The sequence below is a fragment of the Anomaloglossus baeobatrachus genome, chromosome 5 (assembly GCF_048569485.1).
Source record: "Anomaloglossus baeobatrachus isolate aAnoBae1 chromosome 5, aAnoBae1.hap1, whole genome shotgun sequence".
Taxonomy (NCBI): domain Eukaryota; kingdom Metazoa; phylum Chordata; class Amphibia; order Anura; family Aromobatidae; genus Anomaloglossus; species Anomaloglossus baeobatrachus.
In genome coordinates this window covers 535,454,241-535,473,169 of record NC_134357.1, presented here as the reverse complement: position 1 = coordinate 535,473,169, position 18,929 = coordinate 535,454,241, and the positions used below count along the sequence as shown (strand labels likewise).

General features: G+C 46.4%; 2 protein-coding genes across 2 annotated transcripts in view; both read right to left on the bottom strand.

Moving 5' to 3' along the window:
• LOC142312166 (uncharacterized) overlaps positions 1-18,929 on the bottom strand; it is a 135,860-nt gene that overhangs the window by 51,934 nt on the left and 64,997 nt on the right. The gene's annotated exons all lie outside the window — the stretch shown is intronic.
• LOC142312150 (uncharacterized) overlaps positions 1-18,929 on the bottom strand; it is a 40,295-nt gene that overhangs the window by 20,743 nt on the left and 623 nt on the right. The window contains exons 2-5 of the mRNA XM_075351052.1: positions 12,586-12,735; positions 12,277-12,456; positions 12,070-12,193; positions 11,889-11,986 (exon numbers count right to left, since the gene is read on the bottom strand). Coding sequence (XP_075207167.1) covers positions 11,889-11,986; positions 12,070-12,193; positions 12,277-12,456; positions 12,586-12,663 — 480 coding nt within the window. The 5' untranslated portion in view covers positions 12,664-12,735. The remainder of the gene's footprint in view (positions 1-11,888; positions 11,987-12,069; positions 12,194-12,276; positions 12,457-12,585; positions 12,736-18,929) is intronic.

Sequence of the window (18,929 nt, the reverse complement as noted above, 5' to 3'; positions counted from 1 at the left end):
TTCGTTTTCTTCAAAGCCGCTCTCCCGCTGTGACACACAGATCGCTGTGTGTGACAGCGAGAGAGCGACAAATGAAGCGAGCAGGGAGCAGGAGCCGGCGTCTGACAGCTGAGGTAAGCTTGTAACCAAGATAAACATCGGGTAACCAAGGTGGTTACCCGATATTTACCTTAGTTACCAGCCTCCGCAGCTCTCACGCTGCCTGTGCTGCCGGCTCCGGCTCTCTGCACATGTAGCTGCTGTACACATCGGGTTAATTAACCCGATGTGTACAGCAGCTAGGAGAGCAAGGAGCCAGCGCTCAGTGTGCGCGGCTCCCTGCTCTCTGCACACAGCGCTGGTAACTAATGTAAACATCGGGTAACCATACCCGATGTTTACCTTAGTTACCAGTCTCCGCAGCTTCCAGTCGGCGGCTCCGTGCAAGCGCAGCGTCGCTTGCACGTCGCTGCTGGCTGGGGGCTGTTCAGTGGTCGCTGGTGAGATCTGCCTGTTTGACAGCTCACCAGCGACCATGTAGCGATGCAGCAGCGATCCTGACCAGGTCAGATCGCTGGTCGGATCGCTGCTGCATCGCTAAGTGTGAAGGTACCCTTACTCTCTGTAGTTCAATTCTGAGTGTTTAATAGTGCAAATAAAAATTATTAGGTTTCATAATCAACTGTTTTAATATTTTTATTTGTGTAAAACAATTAGATTTGCAAAAAGACAAAGTTTTGCTTGTGTACAACTTGATTAAAAAATCTGATTTTAAATCAAATGATTTAAATCAAAAAAATCTGATTTAAATCAAAAAAATCTGATTTTTTTGATTTTTTTAAAAAAATCAAGATTTTTATCCACCCTGCAGCTGCCGTGTGACGTCGCTGTGACGCCGAACGTCCCGCTTACTTCAGGAAGTGGACGTTCGTCGCCCACAGTGAGGTCGTCCGGAAGGTAAGTGCGTGTGACGGGGGTTAAACAAGTTTGTACTCCACGGGCAGCGATTTGCCCGTGACGCAAAAACGACGGGGGCGGGTACGATCACTCGTGCTATCGCACAATAGATCGACTTGTGTAAAGCAGGTTTTAGTTTTAAATCTGGCAGTGATCCGCTTGTCCCGGTTTTTGGGGAGTTCGATCAGCTCTACTTTCAACGCTTTCTCTACTGCCCATAGCTCTCTGAGGTTGGAGGGTTGTGCTGCTTCCCAGATCGACCAGGACCCCTGGGATATCTGCACGTCCAGATGTGCACCTCACCACAGCTGACTGGCATCTGTGGTGACTATCTTCTGTGCCCGAGGCAGCCACGGGATTCCTGTGGAAAGCTTGTCCTTGGATGTCCAGCATCAGAGGGAATTCCTTGTTTCCAAGGATAGAACTACATCCCTTTCTAAATATCCTTCTAATCTTCTTTGAGCAGAGAAAATTTTCCACTGAAGATTCCTTGAGTGGAGCTGGCTCCAGGGCACTGCTGGGAAGTAGGACATCATGGTCCCTAAAACAGACATGGCCCTCCTGAGGGACATCTTGGGATGGCGTATGGCATGTAGGGCGAGCATCGACATCTTCAGGATTTTGTTCTCTGGCAAACAACATATCTGGCGTTCTGAATCCAACAGCATGCCCAGGAATAACTGAACTGTAGCTGGCTCCAGTCGAGACTTGGCCGTATTCATAATCCAGCCCAGGTCCTTCAGGACTACCTGGAAGCTCCGTACTTGTTCTACACAATGTTGTTGTGATTTGCCGATGACCAGAAAGTTGTCCAGGCAGGGAACAAAAAGCAAATTCTGGAGTCTCAAGAAGGCTGTCATTTCTGCCACTATTTTTGTAAAAATTTGTGGAGCAATGCAAAGTCTAAATGGAAGTGCTGTGAATTGGAAATGACAAATCATATTCTGGATGGACAGAGCTACCCTTAAATATTTTTGATGATCCGGATGAATAGGAACATGGTAGTAGGCATCTTGAGGTCTACTACCACCATGTAGCAGTTGTGATGCAACAGTTTGATGGCTGACTATACAGATTTCATCTTGAAGGGATGGGTCGGTATGTATTCGTTGAGTTTCTTCAGGTTTACTATAGTCCTGAACGAGCTGTCCGTTTTTTTCACCAGAAAAAGAGGGGAATAAAACCCCTTCCCTTGTTCCGCAAGGGGAACCTCGCAAAGGACCGGTTTGTCTATCAGTCCTATGATCTCTGATTCCAAAACTCGTTGTTCTTCCCATGACCTCCAAAAAGGCGTTAGAACGTACCATTGTCGAGGATAGAGGATAAATTGTATTCTGAGATCCTCTCGGATAATATTCAGAATGTATGTATTAGAGGAAATATTTTCCCAGGCAGTTAGAAAATTAAAAAGCCGTCCTCCCACCTGCGGCTTGGCATCATTGGGATGGCTTTCTTGTGGAAGTGGCGGAGCCACCGAACATAAATCCCGATTGCCTTCTGGGCTTGTGTTCCCACTTTTGATTGTCAGGAGGTTTTCCCTTGTAAAATTTTCTCCAAGAAATGAAAAACACTGGGAGCTTGATGAAAATCTAGGGAAGGATTTCTTCCTATCTGCCGCGTTTTCCAAGGCTCCCTCCAGTTGCTTGCCAAAGGGGAGCTGACCATCACATGGCATTGCGCATAGCTTATGTTTTGACTGCAAGTCCCCTGGACAGCCTTTTAACCATAGTGCCCTCCTTGCGGCATTTGGACAAACCGGCGGATCTGGCTCCCAACCTAATAGAGTCTGCGGATGTGTCTGCTAGGAATGCCGCTGCATGCAGTAGTGGCAGGTTTGACAGGATTTGATTACGAGGCGTTCTATCTTTGAGGTGGTCTTCAATTTGCTGAAGCCAAATCATTAACGCGCGTGCCACACAGGTACCAGCAATAGTGGGTTTCAAACTGCCCACTGGTGACTCCCAGGTGTGTTTCAGATAGCCGTCAGCTTTTCTATCCAGGGAATCATTTAATATCCCTGAATCTTCCAAGGGCAAACCCCAAGCTTTGGAAGACTTAGCCACTGCAGCATCTATTTTTGGGGCTTTATTCCGTGGAACAGAATCCTTATGGTCAAACGGGTACTTTCTTTTAGAAGAGGATGGGAGAGCTCCCACTCTATCAGGGTGATTCCATTCCTTTTTAATGAGCAATTCCACCTTAGCGTTTACAGGAAAGGAAATCTTTCCTTTCTCCTCTAACCTACCAAACATCACATGCTCACTCGTATTGCTTTGACTAGCTTCTCCATATCCTCAGCAGGAAAACATGGTTAGCCCCCCATGTCACTGTCGGATGATGAGGAATCTGAGCAAAGATCAAGACTGGATGAGGGGGATGAGCCGGATTCGACTATTTTACTTTTCTTTTTCCTCAGGATATTTTATAAAGAATCCTGTATCTCAGAATGGATGACAGATCTCATTTCAGCAGAAACCCCCGGGGACTCTTCAGCTATTGTGTTGCGTATACATTTCGCACATAGCTTTTTCTGCCAGTGTGCCGCAAGCGGTGCCTGACATAAAGGGCAGTCCCTTTTCTTCCGTTTAGAAGTGGCTTTTTTGGGTGCAACCTAGTGTTTTTGCAAGAAAAAAACCCCACAAGGGAGCCATTAATAAAAGTGACATTCTCGAAGATCACTTACCAATCCAATAAATCAAAGGATACTGGATCTGGAGGCCGCGCTGGCTTATCCACCTTCCTGATGGAGCCACGGAAAGTCCTCTACCTCTGACTGCCACGGCTGGGACAACTGGTCTCACTGGACCGACTGCCATCTTTACGTTTTTCACGCTGAGGTGTCGGGGAGCGCTATCGCTTGTCTCCATCCATGGTGAAAATGCAGCAAGCGCAGAAGCATCTCCAGCCTGTGGGCTTTTAAAGGCCATATCCCTCCTCCTCCAGTCCCGAATGGCTCCTCCCCCTTATCCATGAATCCAGCAGGGCCCAGATGATGGCTGGCGATCCCCTGGCGAATCCCCGCACCGGGGCACTGCCGCCCATGCCGCCAATTATATCGCATGGGTGCCGCCATGTCTGCAGCCCTGACTTCCGGCGCGCTCTTGTGACGTCACCCGAGCATGCCCATAGCTCCCAGCATGCTCCGGGCGCGCGTCACAGAGCGCGCCCCGCTCCCGAAGGGCCTGCAGAACTAGCAGGCCGCAGAAAGGACGCTGAGGAGCGGCGTGGTGGGTGTAGATGTGGGGGAGGGTGGTGAGGCAATCCCGAGACCTCCATCGGACGGTCTGTGCCACCCGCACCTGCACGAACACCAGGTCCCAAGAGGGTTGGTGGATGGCGCTTCCAACCCCGAAGAACGACGCCACAGGACCCACCCTGTTCTTCCGGTCACCGGATGGGGTTTGGTAAGATCTGGCCTCTTCTGGCCCATAATTTCCTTCTGTACTGCGCACAGAATGAGATCTCCCATCAAGGACAGGAAACCAACTGAAGAGGGGGAGAAGTACCGCCCTTTTATTTCAGAATGGTTTCCTGTCCTTGCTGGGTGGATCCCTCTCTCATGTGGTGCTGTCATGGGTGAGGGGAAAAAATGTAATTATTTTTTCTATACTGCCCAATAGTATAACATTTTGTGACATACCTGTGGTGTCAATATACTTACTGCACCTGTGGATGAATTAATTTAGGGGTGCAACTTGTAATATGGGGTCACTTGTGGGGGGTTTCTGCTGTTCTGGCACCTCAGGGGCTCTGCCAATGTGACAAGGCAACCGCAAACCATTGCAACTAAATCTGATTTCAAATATGGTGCTCCTTCTCTTCTTCACTTTGCACTGTGCCTCAAAAGTAATTTTCGAGCACATATGAGGTATCATTGTACTCAGGAGAAATTGCACAATACATTTTATAGTGCACTATTTCCGGATACCCTTGTAAAAAAAAAAAAAAGCTAGCTGGTTGAAGCAACAAGTTTGTGGTAAAAAAAATATATATTTTTATGGATCAATGTTATAAACTTTTGTGAAGCCCCTAGGGGTTCGAAGGTGCTCACCGAATATTTGGATGAATTCATTGAGAGGTCTAGTTTCTAAAATGTGGTTACTTGTGGGGGAGCTCCACTGTATAGACACCTCAAGGGGTCTCCAAATGCGACATGGTGTCCGCTAATGATTTCAGCAAATTTTGCTTTCAAGAAATTAAATCGCGCTCCTTCCCTTCCAAGATCTGCCATACGTCCAAACAGTAGATTTTCATCACATACAGTGCCTTGCGAAAGTATTCGGCCCCCTTGAATTTTCCAACCTTTTCCCACATTTTAGGCTTCAAACATAAAGATAAAAATGTTAATATTATGGTGAAGAATTAACAACAAGTGGGACACAATTGTGAAGTTGAACAAAATGTATTGCTTATTTTAAAGTTTTGTAAAAAAGAATAAACTGAAAATTGGGGCATGCAATATTATTTGGCCCCTTTACTTTCAGTGCAGAAAACTCACTCCAAAAGTTCATTGAGGATCTGTGAATGATCCAGTGTTGTCCTAAATGACTGATGATGATAAATATAAGCCACCTGTGTGTAATCAAGTCTCCGTATAAATTCACCTGCTCTGTGATAGTCTCAATGTTCTGTTTAAAGCACATAGAGCATCATGAAGACCAAGGAACACAACAAGCAAGTCCGGGATACTGTTGTGGAGAAGTTTAAAGCCGGATTTGGTTACAAAAAGATTTCCATAACTTTAAACATCCCAAGAAGCACTGTGCAAGCAATCATATTGAAATAGGAGTATTATACCCCTGCAAATCTACAAAGACCCAGCCTTCCCTCAAAACTTTCATCTCAAACACGGAGAAGACTGATCAGAGATGCAGTCAAGAGGCCCATGATCACTCTGGATGAACTGCAGAGATCTACAGCTGAGGTGGGAGAGTCTGTCCATAGGACAACAATCAGTCGTACACTGCACAAATCTGGCCTTTATGGAAGAGTGGCAAGAAGAAAGACATTTCTCAAAGATATCCATAAAAAGTGTTGCTTAACGTTTGCCACAAGCTACCTTGGAGACACACCAAACATGTGGAAGAAGGTGCTCTGGTCAGATGAAACTAAAATGAAACTTTTTGGGCACAATGCCAAATGATATGTTTGGCGTAAAAGCAACACAGCTCATCACCCTGAATACACCATCCCCACTGTCAAACATGGTGGTGGCAGCATCATGGTTTGGGCCTGCTTTTCTTCATCAGGGACAGAGAAGATGGTAAAACTTGATGGGAAGATAGATGGAGCCAAATACAGGACCATTATTGAAGAAAACCTGTTGGAGTCTGCAAAAGACTGCAAAATCTGCAAAATCTCCTCTGGGACGGAGATTTGTCTTTCAACAAGACAATAATCCAAAACATAAAGCAAAATCTACAATGGAATGGTTCATAAATAAATGTATCTAGGTGTTAGAATGGCCAAGTCAAAGTCCAGACCTGAATCCAACCGAGAATCTGTGGAAAAAGCTGAAAACTGCTGTTCATAAATGCTCTCCATCCAACCTCACTCAGTTCAAGCTGTTTGCAAAGGAAGAATGGGCAAGAATTTCAGTCTTTCAATGTGCAAAACTGATAGAGACATTCCCCAAGCAACTTGCAGCTGTAATCGCAGCAAAAGGTAGTGCTACAAAGTATTAACTTACAGGGGCCGAATAATATTGCACGCCCCAATTTTCAGTTTATTATTTTTTATAAAACTTTAAAATAAGCAATACATTTCGTTCAATTCACAATTGTGTCCCACTTGTTGTTGATTCTACACCATAACATTAAAATGTTTATCTTTAAGTTTGAAGCCTGAAATATGGGAAAAGGTTGAAAAATTCAAAGGGGCCGAATACTTTCGCAAGGCACTGTATGAGGTATCTGTGTACTCAGGACAAATTGAATAATACATTGTATGGTGCATTTTTCCCTGCTACCATTGTGGGAAAAAAACTACCTGTTAAAGTAACAAGTTCATGGTAAAAAAAAAAATAAAAAAAAAAAAAATATATATATATATATATATATATATATATATATATTAGTTTTACGGCTCAACGTTGTAAACTTCTGTGAAACTCCTGAGGGTTCAAGGTGCTCACCAGATAGCTAGATAAATTCCTTGAAGGATCTAGTTTCCAAAATGGGGTCACTTGTGGGGGGGCTACACTGTTTAGACACCTCAAGGGGTCTCCAAATGCGACATGGTGTCCACTAATAATTTCAGCTAATTTTGCTTTCAAAAATTCAAATGGCGCTCCTTCCCTTCCGAGCCCCGCCGTGCGCACAAACAATTGATTTCTACCACACATGAGGTAAAAGCGTACCCAGTTGAAATTGCAAAATAAATTTTATGGTGCATTTTTTCTTGATACCCTTGTGAAAATGCAAAATTTTAAAAAAGTAATTTTTTTATTTTTTTCCCTTTACATTGCTTTGGTTCCTCTAAAGCACCTAAAGGGTTAATAAACTTCTTGGATGTGGTTTTGAAAAGATTGATAACTTCAAATGTGATATGGTTCCTAAGAAAATGGCTTTGTAAATTTTGTTGGAAAAATTAGAAATTGCTGATGAACCCCTTCTAACTTCCTAACAAAATAAAATTTTGTTTTGAAAATTGTGCTGTTATAAGGTAGACATGTGTGAAATGCTATTTAGTAACTATTTTGTGTGACATATCCCTTGGATTTATGACCATAAAATTTCAAAGTTTGAAAATTGCGAAATTTTCGCCAAATTTCCGAAAGTTTTGCAAAAAAATACAAAAAACATCGGCCTAAATTTACCAATACCATGAAGTACAATATGTCAGTAAAAAACAATGTCACAATGACTGGGATCTATTGAATCATTCCAGAGTTATAACCTGTTAAAGTGACACTTGTGAGAATTGCAAAAAATGGCCCAGTCAGAAGGGTGTTTTAGTGACCGGGGGTGAAGGGGTTAAAAAAAAATTAAAGAAAATGGGGAGGCACTCCACAATGATATGCTGTTTAGTAAAAAGGGCGAGAGAAGATGTGTTGATCTCAGATTTGGCATTAAAAACCTGGTGACAAATTCCCTTTAATTCCGGCAAAAGGTCAAAGGTAAGTTGAGCTTCACGCTCATATAAGTGCCATCCATGGTTTCTTACAGAACTCACCTCAGTTAATGTTGGCCTCCTATACATGATTTTTTTTAGAGACTATAGTGACTTACTGTGCAAGCCACTGGACAAAGCTAATGAAGTGCCCATTTTGAAAAAGGGCTCCAAGTCTTTCCGAGGTCCCCATATAAGTCTATGCGGACTAGAATCCAGCATTTACAAATGTTGGTAGAAGGAATAGGGGGATAGGAGCAGGCGCGCTGGATTTACCGAGGCTACGGGGCGGATGTACGATGCTTCCAGGCCACGCGTTCACTTCAGGGGCCGCTCATTACTTTCATTGCATATGCACTGCTTTTTACTGTACAATATAGACCCGCAGACAACGCCTGCGATTGGTTGCAGGCGCATCTGACTGCAACCAATCACAGGCGCTAGGATGGCCGGTGGGCAGGGAAAGCAGTGCATATGGATGAGCAATAATGAGCGGCACAGGAAGTGAAGGAGAGGCCGCGGAAGCAGTGTACATCCTCGTCGGAGCCTAGGGCCCGACACTCGGGTAAGTTTAAAACCATGCTGATTCGAACTTTTACAGTCCGGGTACGCCCATTACTAAATACTACCACTTTACAAAGCATAAGTGCAATCTCATCTAGACTATGCAGTTCAGCTCTGGGCAGCAGTTCATACAGAGGATGCCCTGGAGCTAGAAAAGGTGCAAAGAAGAGCCACAAAACTGATAAAAGGGATCTTAGTTACCGTATGAGGAAAGACTAAGAGAATTACATTTATTTATTCTTAAGAAGAGATGTCTAAGGGAGAACATGATTAACTGGCTAAAGTACATACATGGCCCAGACAAAGGTGCACTCCTTCTGTTTGAATGAAGAAAGGTTAAAATTCCTGAGCAGACAATCCTAGCTAGCGATGTCGCTGGTGAAAGCACCCGCCCCCGTCGGTTGTGTGCCACAGCCAAATTGCTGCCCGTGGTGCACAACATCGTTAGTCCCCGTCACACATACTTACCTGCCTAGCGACGTCGCTGTGGCCAGCGAACCACCTCCTTTCTAAGGGGGAGATTCGTTCGGCGTCACAGCGGCGTTACTAAGGGGCTGCCCAATACAAGCGGAGGGGCGGAGATGAGCGGCCGGAACATCCCGCCCACCTCCTTCCTCATTTCCGTCGGCCGCAGATACGATGTTGTTCCTCGTTCCTGCGGTGTCACACATAGCAATGTGTGCTGCCGCAGGAACGACGAACAACCTGCGTCCTGCAACAGCAATGGAATTTGAGATTAGTACGACGTGTCAATGATCAACGATTAGGTGAGTAATTTTGATCGTTAGCGGTCGTTCATGCGTTTCACACGCAACGACGTCGCTAACGAGGCCGGATGTGCGTCACGAATTTCTTGACCCCAACGACATCTCATTAGCGATGTTATTGTGTGTAAAGCCCCCTTAAGATTACACTAAGAGGATATTTTAAGAACTCTTAAAGAGGACCTGTCACCAGTTTTTTTTCGTATCTCAACAAATGCCACCACCATTTTCTGCTTTTCTTAGGCATTTCATAAATGACTACATTGTTCCCAGACTTACTTGTACACAGCCAAAATACCATTTGATTTGGTCATGTGCTGAATTTAAATGAGGCTGGTCCGGTTTCATGGGTGTCCTCCTCGTGGTGTTGTGGCATTCGTTGAGATACTAAAAAAACTGGTGACAGGTTCCCTTTAATAGTATACCAGCAACAGTAAATGATTTAAAAAGGCAACCATTTGTCATATGAATCTGACTTTATACACACATTTATAGACATGTATAATTACAGACAGATGGACAAGTGAATTTTCCTCCCACCTCTCAACTAAGACGGGCTTTACACGTTGCGACATCGCTAGCAATTGCTAGAGATGTCGAGCGCGATAGCACCCGCCCCTGTCGTACATGCGATATCTGGTGCTTGCTGCCGTAGCGAACATTATCGCTACAGCAGCTTCACACGCACATACCTGGTCGGCGACGTCGCTGTGACCGCCGAACAATCCCTCCTTCAAGGAGGAGGTGCGTTCGGCGTCACAGCGACGTCACCGCGACGTCACTAAGCGGCCGGCCAATAGAAGCAGAAGGGCGGAGATGAACGGGACATAACATCCCGCCCACCTCCTTCCTTCTGCATTGCTGGTGGACGCAGGTAAGGAGATGTTTGTCGTTCCTGTGGTTTCACACACATCGATGTGTGGTGCTGCAGGAACGACAAAGAACATCGTATCTGCAGCAGTAACGACATTATGGAAATGAACGACGTGACACAGATCAGTGATTTTTTACGCTTTTGCGCTCGTTCATAGACGCACCTAGGATTTACACATTGCGATGTCGCTACCGGCGCCGGATGTGCGTCACTAACGACATGACCTCGACGCTATATCGGTAGCGATGTCGCAACGTGTAAAGCCCGCCTAACTCTCTCTTTGACAACCAACAAGCCGGCTTCCGTCCACATCACTCTACTGAAACTGCCTTGACTAAAATTACAAATGACTTACTGCCAAAGCTAACAGGCATTTCTCCATACTCCTCCATCTGGACCTGTCAGCCGCCTTTGACACTTTCGACCACTCCCTCCTATTACAGATCCTCTTTTCTCTCTTGGTGTCAGAGACCTTGCCCTCTCCTGGATAGATTCATACTTTTCCAACTGCACTTTTAGTGTCTCTCACTCCTACACAACCTCCACATCCCGAGCTCAATGTGGCCAAAACTGAACTAATCATCTATCCTCCGTGTCACCTATGTTCCCTACCTGATCTATTAAAATAAATAACATCACTCTCTATCCAGTACCCGAAGTCTGCTGCCACGGAATTACCTTTGCCTTGTCCTTCAAACAATACGTCAAATCCCTCGCTACCTCCTGCCGCCTTCAACTAAAATATATTTACAGAATCCATCCTTTCCTCAATTCTCAATCTCCAAAAATGCTTGTGCATACTCTCATAATCTCCCGCCTCAACTACTGTAACAACCTCCTCTGTGGCCTCCCTGCTAACACTCTCGGACCTCTAAAGTCCATCATTAACTCTGCAGCCCAACTGATTCACCTTAATAATTACAACCATCCCACTTCCCCGCTCTGCAAATCCCTCCATTGGCTCCCAATTCTCTACTGTATCCAATTACAACTACTAACATAGACCTACAAAGCTGTCCATCTGTCTCCGCTGTATCTCTCCGAACTAATCTCTTGATACACTACAACATGTAATCTCTGGTCCTCCCAAGAGCTCCTTCTCTCCTACTCACTTATTAGCTCTCATACAAGCGCTTCCAAGACTTCTCCTGAGCATACCCGGTCTTCTGGAATTCGCTACCTCAACACGTCACATTGTCTGCTACACTTGCAAGCTTCAAACGGAACTTGAAAACTCATCTATTCAGAAAATCCTATAGTCTCCAATGACACCACCGCCTCACCACTGCCGGAGCTGCAGCCTCACCATCACCCCACGTACTGTTTCCTCCCCATTATCCTATAGAATGTAAACCCGCAAGGGCAGGGTCCTCTTCCCTCTGTACCAGTCTGTCTATTGTAACTTGTATATGTATTTTGTATATAACACCTTCTCATGTACAGCACCATGGAATCAATGGTGCTCTATAAATAAATAATAGTAATAATAATCTATGAGAGCGCTAATCCTACCATCTCCACCATTCTCATTACACAAGTATAAATATATCATACTGGAGGATAAAACAAGACTAAGCACAAGACCTTCACAGCCATCTACACATCATAGGGAGATTTCATGACACCTTCTCTCCATCTACCTGATGATCCTGAGGAACACTGGGATTTTCTTGTTTACGGTCCTGTGGAAGAAGAGGACGGGGACATCTCTCTGGTGTTGTCCTCTTGCTGGATAGAACTGGACGAAACACATACAGGGACTGAATTCATTCTTTACATACAGATAATTATAGGCCGTGTGTATATAGTACCGTCTATTACCTGGTGATATGAGCGGCTGGGGAACTTCCATCATGACGTCTTTGTACAGATCTCTGTGTTCGTCTAAATATTCCCACTCCTCCATGGAGAAATAGACAGTGACGTAATGACACCTTATAGGAACCTGAGAAACACAATGATACCGTCATCCCCCCGATCCCTTCATAGCGTTACTGTATAATCTCCCAGCATTCCCAGCAGTGTCACCTCTCCAGTCAGCAGCTCAATCATTTTGTAGGTGAGTTCTAGGATCTTCTGGTCATTGATGTCCTCATGTATCAGGGGGTGAGGTGGAGGCCCCGTGATTGGACTCAGGGGTCTTCCCCATCCCTCAGACACAGGCTCCTGACAGCGCTCACTAGAGGTCTTCTTCACTACTGTGTAATCCTGGTTATGGAGAGACACAGTAATAAATCTCACTACAGACATTTCCAGAGTCCTCACCTCTCCAGTGCTGTCCATCTGTTATTCCCATAGATAAGAGTAATGTAATGTGACGTGATCAGAATCTCTCACCTCTCCAGTAAGCCGGAAGAGGATCTCTAGGGTGAGATGTAATATCCTCTCCGCCATCTTGTCCTTGTCCTTATCCATCCTTGATGGGTCAATCAATATAATTGTCTTATATAGAAGATTCCCACTGAGAGGATCCGATATTGAAGGGACCTGAATGAGACAAAGATGGAAAATCATAAAGAATCCTGTATAATACAATTACTGGAGATAATAAGAAGAAACATGAGATAGAACGTGTAGATGCTATATTTTCAGATCTTATAAACTGGAATGTCATAAACACCGGCTACTCGCTGCACTCGTCACTCAGATGTGATAGTAAAGGAGACTCTGCTTCTCATTCATCCACTCAACTACCGCAATAGGTGGCAATGAGCTAAGTGCCCACTCATCAAAATAAAAAGTTTAAAAATGGTTTTAAATGAAAACATTTTTATCTGTTTTAACAAGAAAAGAAAGAGAACATTCTCCATTCTTGATGAAGACAGAGAGAAGGCATCTTCCATATATCTGAGGTAACGAGAGCGGCCATTATCTATCTGAGGGAGAGATAGAGAAATATACAGCCGCCTCCATCTTATCTTACAAGAAAATATATCTTTGTACCTCATTATCCAGTAGATAGAAAAATAATCAAAACACAAAGTCCTCAATAGTTGATGCCTTTAATGTCTGACTGAAAAGAAGGAAACAAATATAATATGAAGTGACGGAGAGACCGGAGGATCCTGGAAAGTGGCTAATTATTACCATCTTTTCACTCATTAATAGGAACCGACTACTGAGGACTCAACTTGGATTATTTTTCATTTTATCTGAAGCAAATGGAGAAGAGGGGGAGGGGAGGCCTGTGTTTCCCATAGACACATCCCAAAACATCGCCATGATAGCCGGAGGCCTAACAATGGTGTCCAGATAGTGACATTAAAATATACGGCAAATAAAAAAATACAAAGCTAAAATACAGAGACGCTGTCTAAAAAATATAACGTTCTACTTCTGGGATAATCTGTCACCAGAATATGTCCAATACAACAGTGCTGTCCTGGGGTCATCTGTATCAAGGGGCTGAGTGAGGACAAGACTGTGGGGTGGATGGAGGTACTGAGGGAACAATATACTGTGTGGGGGATGGCGGTATTGAGGGAACATTACACTGTGTGTGTGGGGGATGGCGGTACTGAGCGAACATTATACTATGTGGGGGGTGGCATTACTAAGAAAACATTATACTGTGTGGGGGGATGGCGGTATTGAGAAAACATTTCACTGTGTGTGGTGGGGATGGCAGTACTGAGGGAACATTATACTGTGGCTGGGATGGCGGTACTGTGGAAACATTTTACTGTGTATGGGGGATGGTGGTACTGTGGGAACATTACACTGTGTGTGGGGGGATGGTGGTACTGTGGGAACATTATACTGTGTGTGGGGGGATGGTGGTACTGTGGGAACATTATACTGTGTGTGGGGGATGGCGGTACTGTGGGAACATTATACTGTGTGTGGGGGATGGCGGTACTGTGGGAACATTATACTGTGTGTGGCGAATGGCGGTACTGTGGGAACATTATACTGTGTGTGGGGGGATGGCGGTAGTGTGGGAACATTATACTGTGTGTGGGGGGGGATAGCGGTACTGAGCGAATATTACACTGTGTGTGGGGGGATGGCGGTACTGTGAGAACATTACACTGTGTGGGGGGGGTGATGGTACTGTGGGAACATTATACTTTGTGTGGGGGGATGGCGGTACTGTGAGAACATTACACTGTGTGGGGGGATGGCGGTACTGTGGGAACATTGTATTGTGTGGGAGGGGTGGCGGTATTGTGGGAACATTATACTGTGTGGGGGGGATGGCGGTACTGAGGAAACATTAGACTGTGTGTAGGGGTCTGGCGATACTGAGGGAACATTATACTGTGTGGGGGGGGATGGCAGTACTGAGGAAACATTATACTGTGTGTGGGGGATAGCGGTACTGTGGGAACATTATACTGTGTGGGGGGGGATGGTGGTAGTGTGGAAACATTATACTGTGTGTAGGGGGATGGCAGTACTAAGGGAACATTATACTGTGTGGGGGGATGGTGGTAGTGTGGGAACATTATACTGTGTATGGGGGGATGGCAGTACTGAGGGAACATTACACTGTGTGTGGGGGGGTGATGGTACTGTGGGGACATTATACTGTGTTTCGGGGGATGGAGGTACTGTGAGAACATTATACTGTGTGTGGGGGATGGCGGTACTGTGGGAATATTATACTGTGTGGGGGGATGGCGGTACTGTGGGAATATTATATTGTGTGGGGGGATGGCGGTACTGTGGGAACATTATACTGTGTGTGGGGGACGGCGGTACTGTGGGAATATTATATTGTGTGGGGGGATGGCGGTACTGTGGGAACATTATACTGTGTGGGGGGGGATGGTGGTAGTGTAGAAACATTATACTGTGTGTGGGGGGGATGGCAGTACTAAGGGAACATTATACTGTGTGGGGGGATGGTGGTAGTGTGGGAACATTATACTGTGTATGGGGGGATGGCAGTACTGAGGGAACATTACACTGTGTGTGGGGGGGGTGATGGTACTGTGGGGACATTATACTGTGTGTCGGGGGATGGCGGTACTGTGAGAACATTATACTGTGTGTGGGGGATGGCGGTACTGTGGGAATATTATACTGTGTGGGGGGATGGCGGTACTGTGGGAATATTATATTGTGTGGGGGGATGGCGGTACTGTGGGAACATTATACTGTGTGTGGGGGACGGCGGTACTGTGGGAATATTATATTGTGTGGGGGGATGGCGGTACTGTGGGAACATTATACTGTGTGGGGGGGGGATGGTGGTAGTGTGGAAACATTATACTGTGTGTGGGGGGATGGCAGTACTAAGGGAACATTATACTGTGTGGGGGGATGGTGGTAGTGTGGGAACATTATACTGTGTATGGGGGGATGGCAGTACTGAGGGAACATTACACTGTGTGTGGGGGGGTGATGGTACTGTGGGGACATTATACTGTGTGTCGGGGGATGGCGGTACTATGAGAACATTATACTGTGTGTGGGGGATGGCGGTACTGTGGGAATATTATACTGTGTGGGGGGGATGGCGGTACTGTGGGAATATTATACTGTGTGGGGGGATGGCGGTACTGTGGGAATATTATATTGTGTGGGGGGATGGCGGTACTGTGGGAACATTATACTGTGTGTGGGGGACGGCGGTACTGTGGGAATATTATATTGTGTGGGGGGATGGTGGTAGTGTGGAAACATTATACTGTGTGTGGGGGGATGGCAGTACTAAGGGAACATTATACTGTGTGGGGGGATGGTGGTAGTGTGGGAACATTATACTGTGTGGGGGGATGGCGGTACTGTGGAAACATTATACTGTGAGGGGCCAAGAAAGCCGTGCTGTATTATGTGAGCATATGGTTTCCTCATTTCCTGGTTTTCGTAGTTGTGTTGTCTGTATCTATTAGAGGAAAAGGGAAAAATATGTTCTGTTTTTAAAGCCTCTTTCACACATTCGTGAAAAACCACGCACGTTTTTCACGGACGTGTCAGAGATGCGTTTTGCCCTCCGTGAGCCGTGTTTATGGCCTACGTGTGTTCTCCGTGATAACACACAGAGAATAGGAACTTTCTGCTCACCTCTCTGGCGTTGCTGTCCGTGGTGCTGATCTTCGGTCTCCGGTCCTGCCGACTCCCCGCTGCTGCTGCTTCCGGTTGCAGTGAAGTGAATATTCAATGAGCATAATAAGCGGCGTTCGGAAGCAAGTGACAGCAGCGGCAGAGACAGGAGGGCTGGAGAAGGTGAGTAAAGTTTTTTATTATTTTCTCAAACACGTGTGTTTTCTCCGGCGCGTGTCACACAGAACACCTCCGTGTGGTCCGTTTGCGTTCCGTGTGACACCCGTGATGCCGGAGAAAAAAGGACATGTTGACGTGTGGAGCACACGGACACACGTATGCTCCACATGTACACACGGTCCATGGCAGAACATGCACGTGAGCGCAAACCCATTTATTTTAATGGGTCTACGTGTTCCCATGTCTCCGGTACGTGAGGAAAAGGACCAAACCCGTACCGGAGACAAGGACGTGTCAGAGATGCGTTTTGCCCTCCGTGAGCCGTGTTTATGGCCTACGTGTGTTCTCCATGTGTTATCCGTGATAACACACGGAGAACGGGAACTTTCTGCTCACCTGTTGCTGTCCGTGGTGCTGATCTTCGGTCTCCGGTCCTGCCAACTCCCCACTGCTGCTGCTGCTTCCGGCCGCAGTGAAGTAATATGCAATGAGCATAATGAGCAGCGGTCGGAAGCAAGTGCCAGCAGCGGCAGAGACAGCAGGGCTGGAGAAAGTGAGTAATGTTTTGAGTTTTTTTCCTCGCAGACACATGTGATTTCTCCGGTGCGTGTCAAATGGAACACATCCGTGTGGTCCGTTTGCATTCCGTGTGACACCCGTGATGCCGGAGAGAAAACGGACATGTCGGCGTGTGGAGCACACGTGTACACGTATGCTCCAGACGTACACACGGTCAATGGCAGAAAACGCACGTGAGCGCAGACCCATTGATTTTAATGGGTCTACGTGTGCCCGTGTCTCCGGTACATCAGGAAACGGACCAAACACGTACCGGAGCCAAGTACGTGTGAAAGAGGCCTAAGGCCCCCTTCACACGTTTGTGAAAAAACACGCACGTATGTTACGTCCGTTTTTCGGGTCCGTTTTCCATTTTTGTGTCCTTTTTTTGTGTCCGTGTGCCATCTGAGTGAATGCCGTATGCTAGCCGTGTGTGCGTGTTGGTTGCCGTTTATGCGTGAGAGAAATAACTGACATGTGTATGTGTTGTCCGTGTGAATTTTTGCGTGTTTGTGATGCACAATGTCGTAGATACATACCCGCTGACAGCAGACAGAGTCGCGCAGAGAATGAACTGGGGTGAACTTCACCCGACTTCATTGTCATACCGCGGCTCTGTCTGTGTCGCGTCCTGATTTGCGGTCACCCGTGAAGGACTCACCGGTGACCGCTAATCACCAGAGTGACTGAATGGAGTACCCCTCTCGCATACTTACCGTTCCCCGATCACCGGCGCGGCACGGCTGTTCTCTAAACTCCGGTGGCTTTTCCTCTTTTGAAAAAGCCGGCCACTCATTAAACAATCTCGTATTCCCTGCTTTCCCCACCCACCGGCGCCTATGATTGGTTGCAGTTAGACACGCCCCCACACTGATTGACAGCTGTCTCACTGCAACCAATCACAGCCGCCGGGGGGTGGGACTATACTGTGCAGTTAAAAAAAATAAATAAATAATTAAAAAATAACGACGTGTGGTCCCCCCTCATTTTGATACCAGCCAGGGTAAAGTCACACGTATGAATACTGGTATTCTCAGGATGGGGAGCTCCACGTTATGGGGAGCCCCCCAGCCTAACAATATTAGCCAGCAGCCGCCCAGAATGGCCGCATCCATTAGATGCGACTGTTCTGGGACTGAGCTGTCACTGAGGTTACCCGCGGCCACCGCTGGATCCAGTGGTGGCCGCGATTAACCTCAGTGACAGCTCAGCTGATCGCGCTACTCACCTCATTTGCTGCGTGGAGCTGACAGGAGCGGCGGTGTATTCTGCTGCTCCTGTCACCTTCATGCAGCAGAGCTGGATGCGACGCTGGAGGTCCGTGGATAACGCCGGACATGGAGGGCTTTGTTGGGGTTAATAAATTGGTGAAATTTGTTAGTGTTTTTTATTTCTAATAAAGGATTTTTCGGGTGTGTCTGTTTTTTAACTGTAACCTACAGATTAATCATGGAAGGTATCTCGGGGAGACGGCCGACATGATTAAATTTAGTGGCAGCTATGGGCTGCCATTAACTCCTTATTACCCCGATTGCCAACGCACTAGGGCCAATCAGGAAGAGCCGGGTACAGTCCCAGAACAGTCGCATCTAATGGATGTGGCCATTCTGGGCGGCTGCTGGCTGATATTGTTAGGCTGGGGGGCTCCCCATAACGTGGAGCTCCCCATCCTTAGAATACCAGCCTTCAGCCGTGTGACTTTACCCTAACTGGTATCAAAATGGTGGGGGGACCGCACGTCGGTTTTTTTTAATTATTTATTTATTTTTTTAACTGTACAGTATAGTCCTGCCCCCCGGCAGCTGTGATTGGTTGCAGTGAGACAGCTGTCAATCAGTGTGGGGGCGTGTCTAACTGCAACCAATCATAGGCGCCGGTGGGCGGGGAAAGCAGGGAATACGAGATTGTTTAATGAGCGGCCGGCTTTTTCAAAAGAGGAAAAGCCGCCGGAG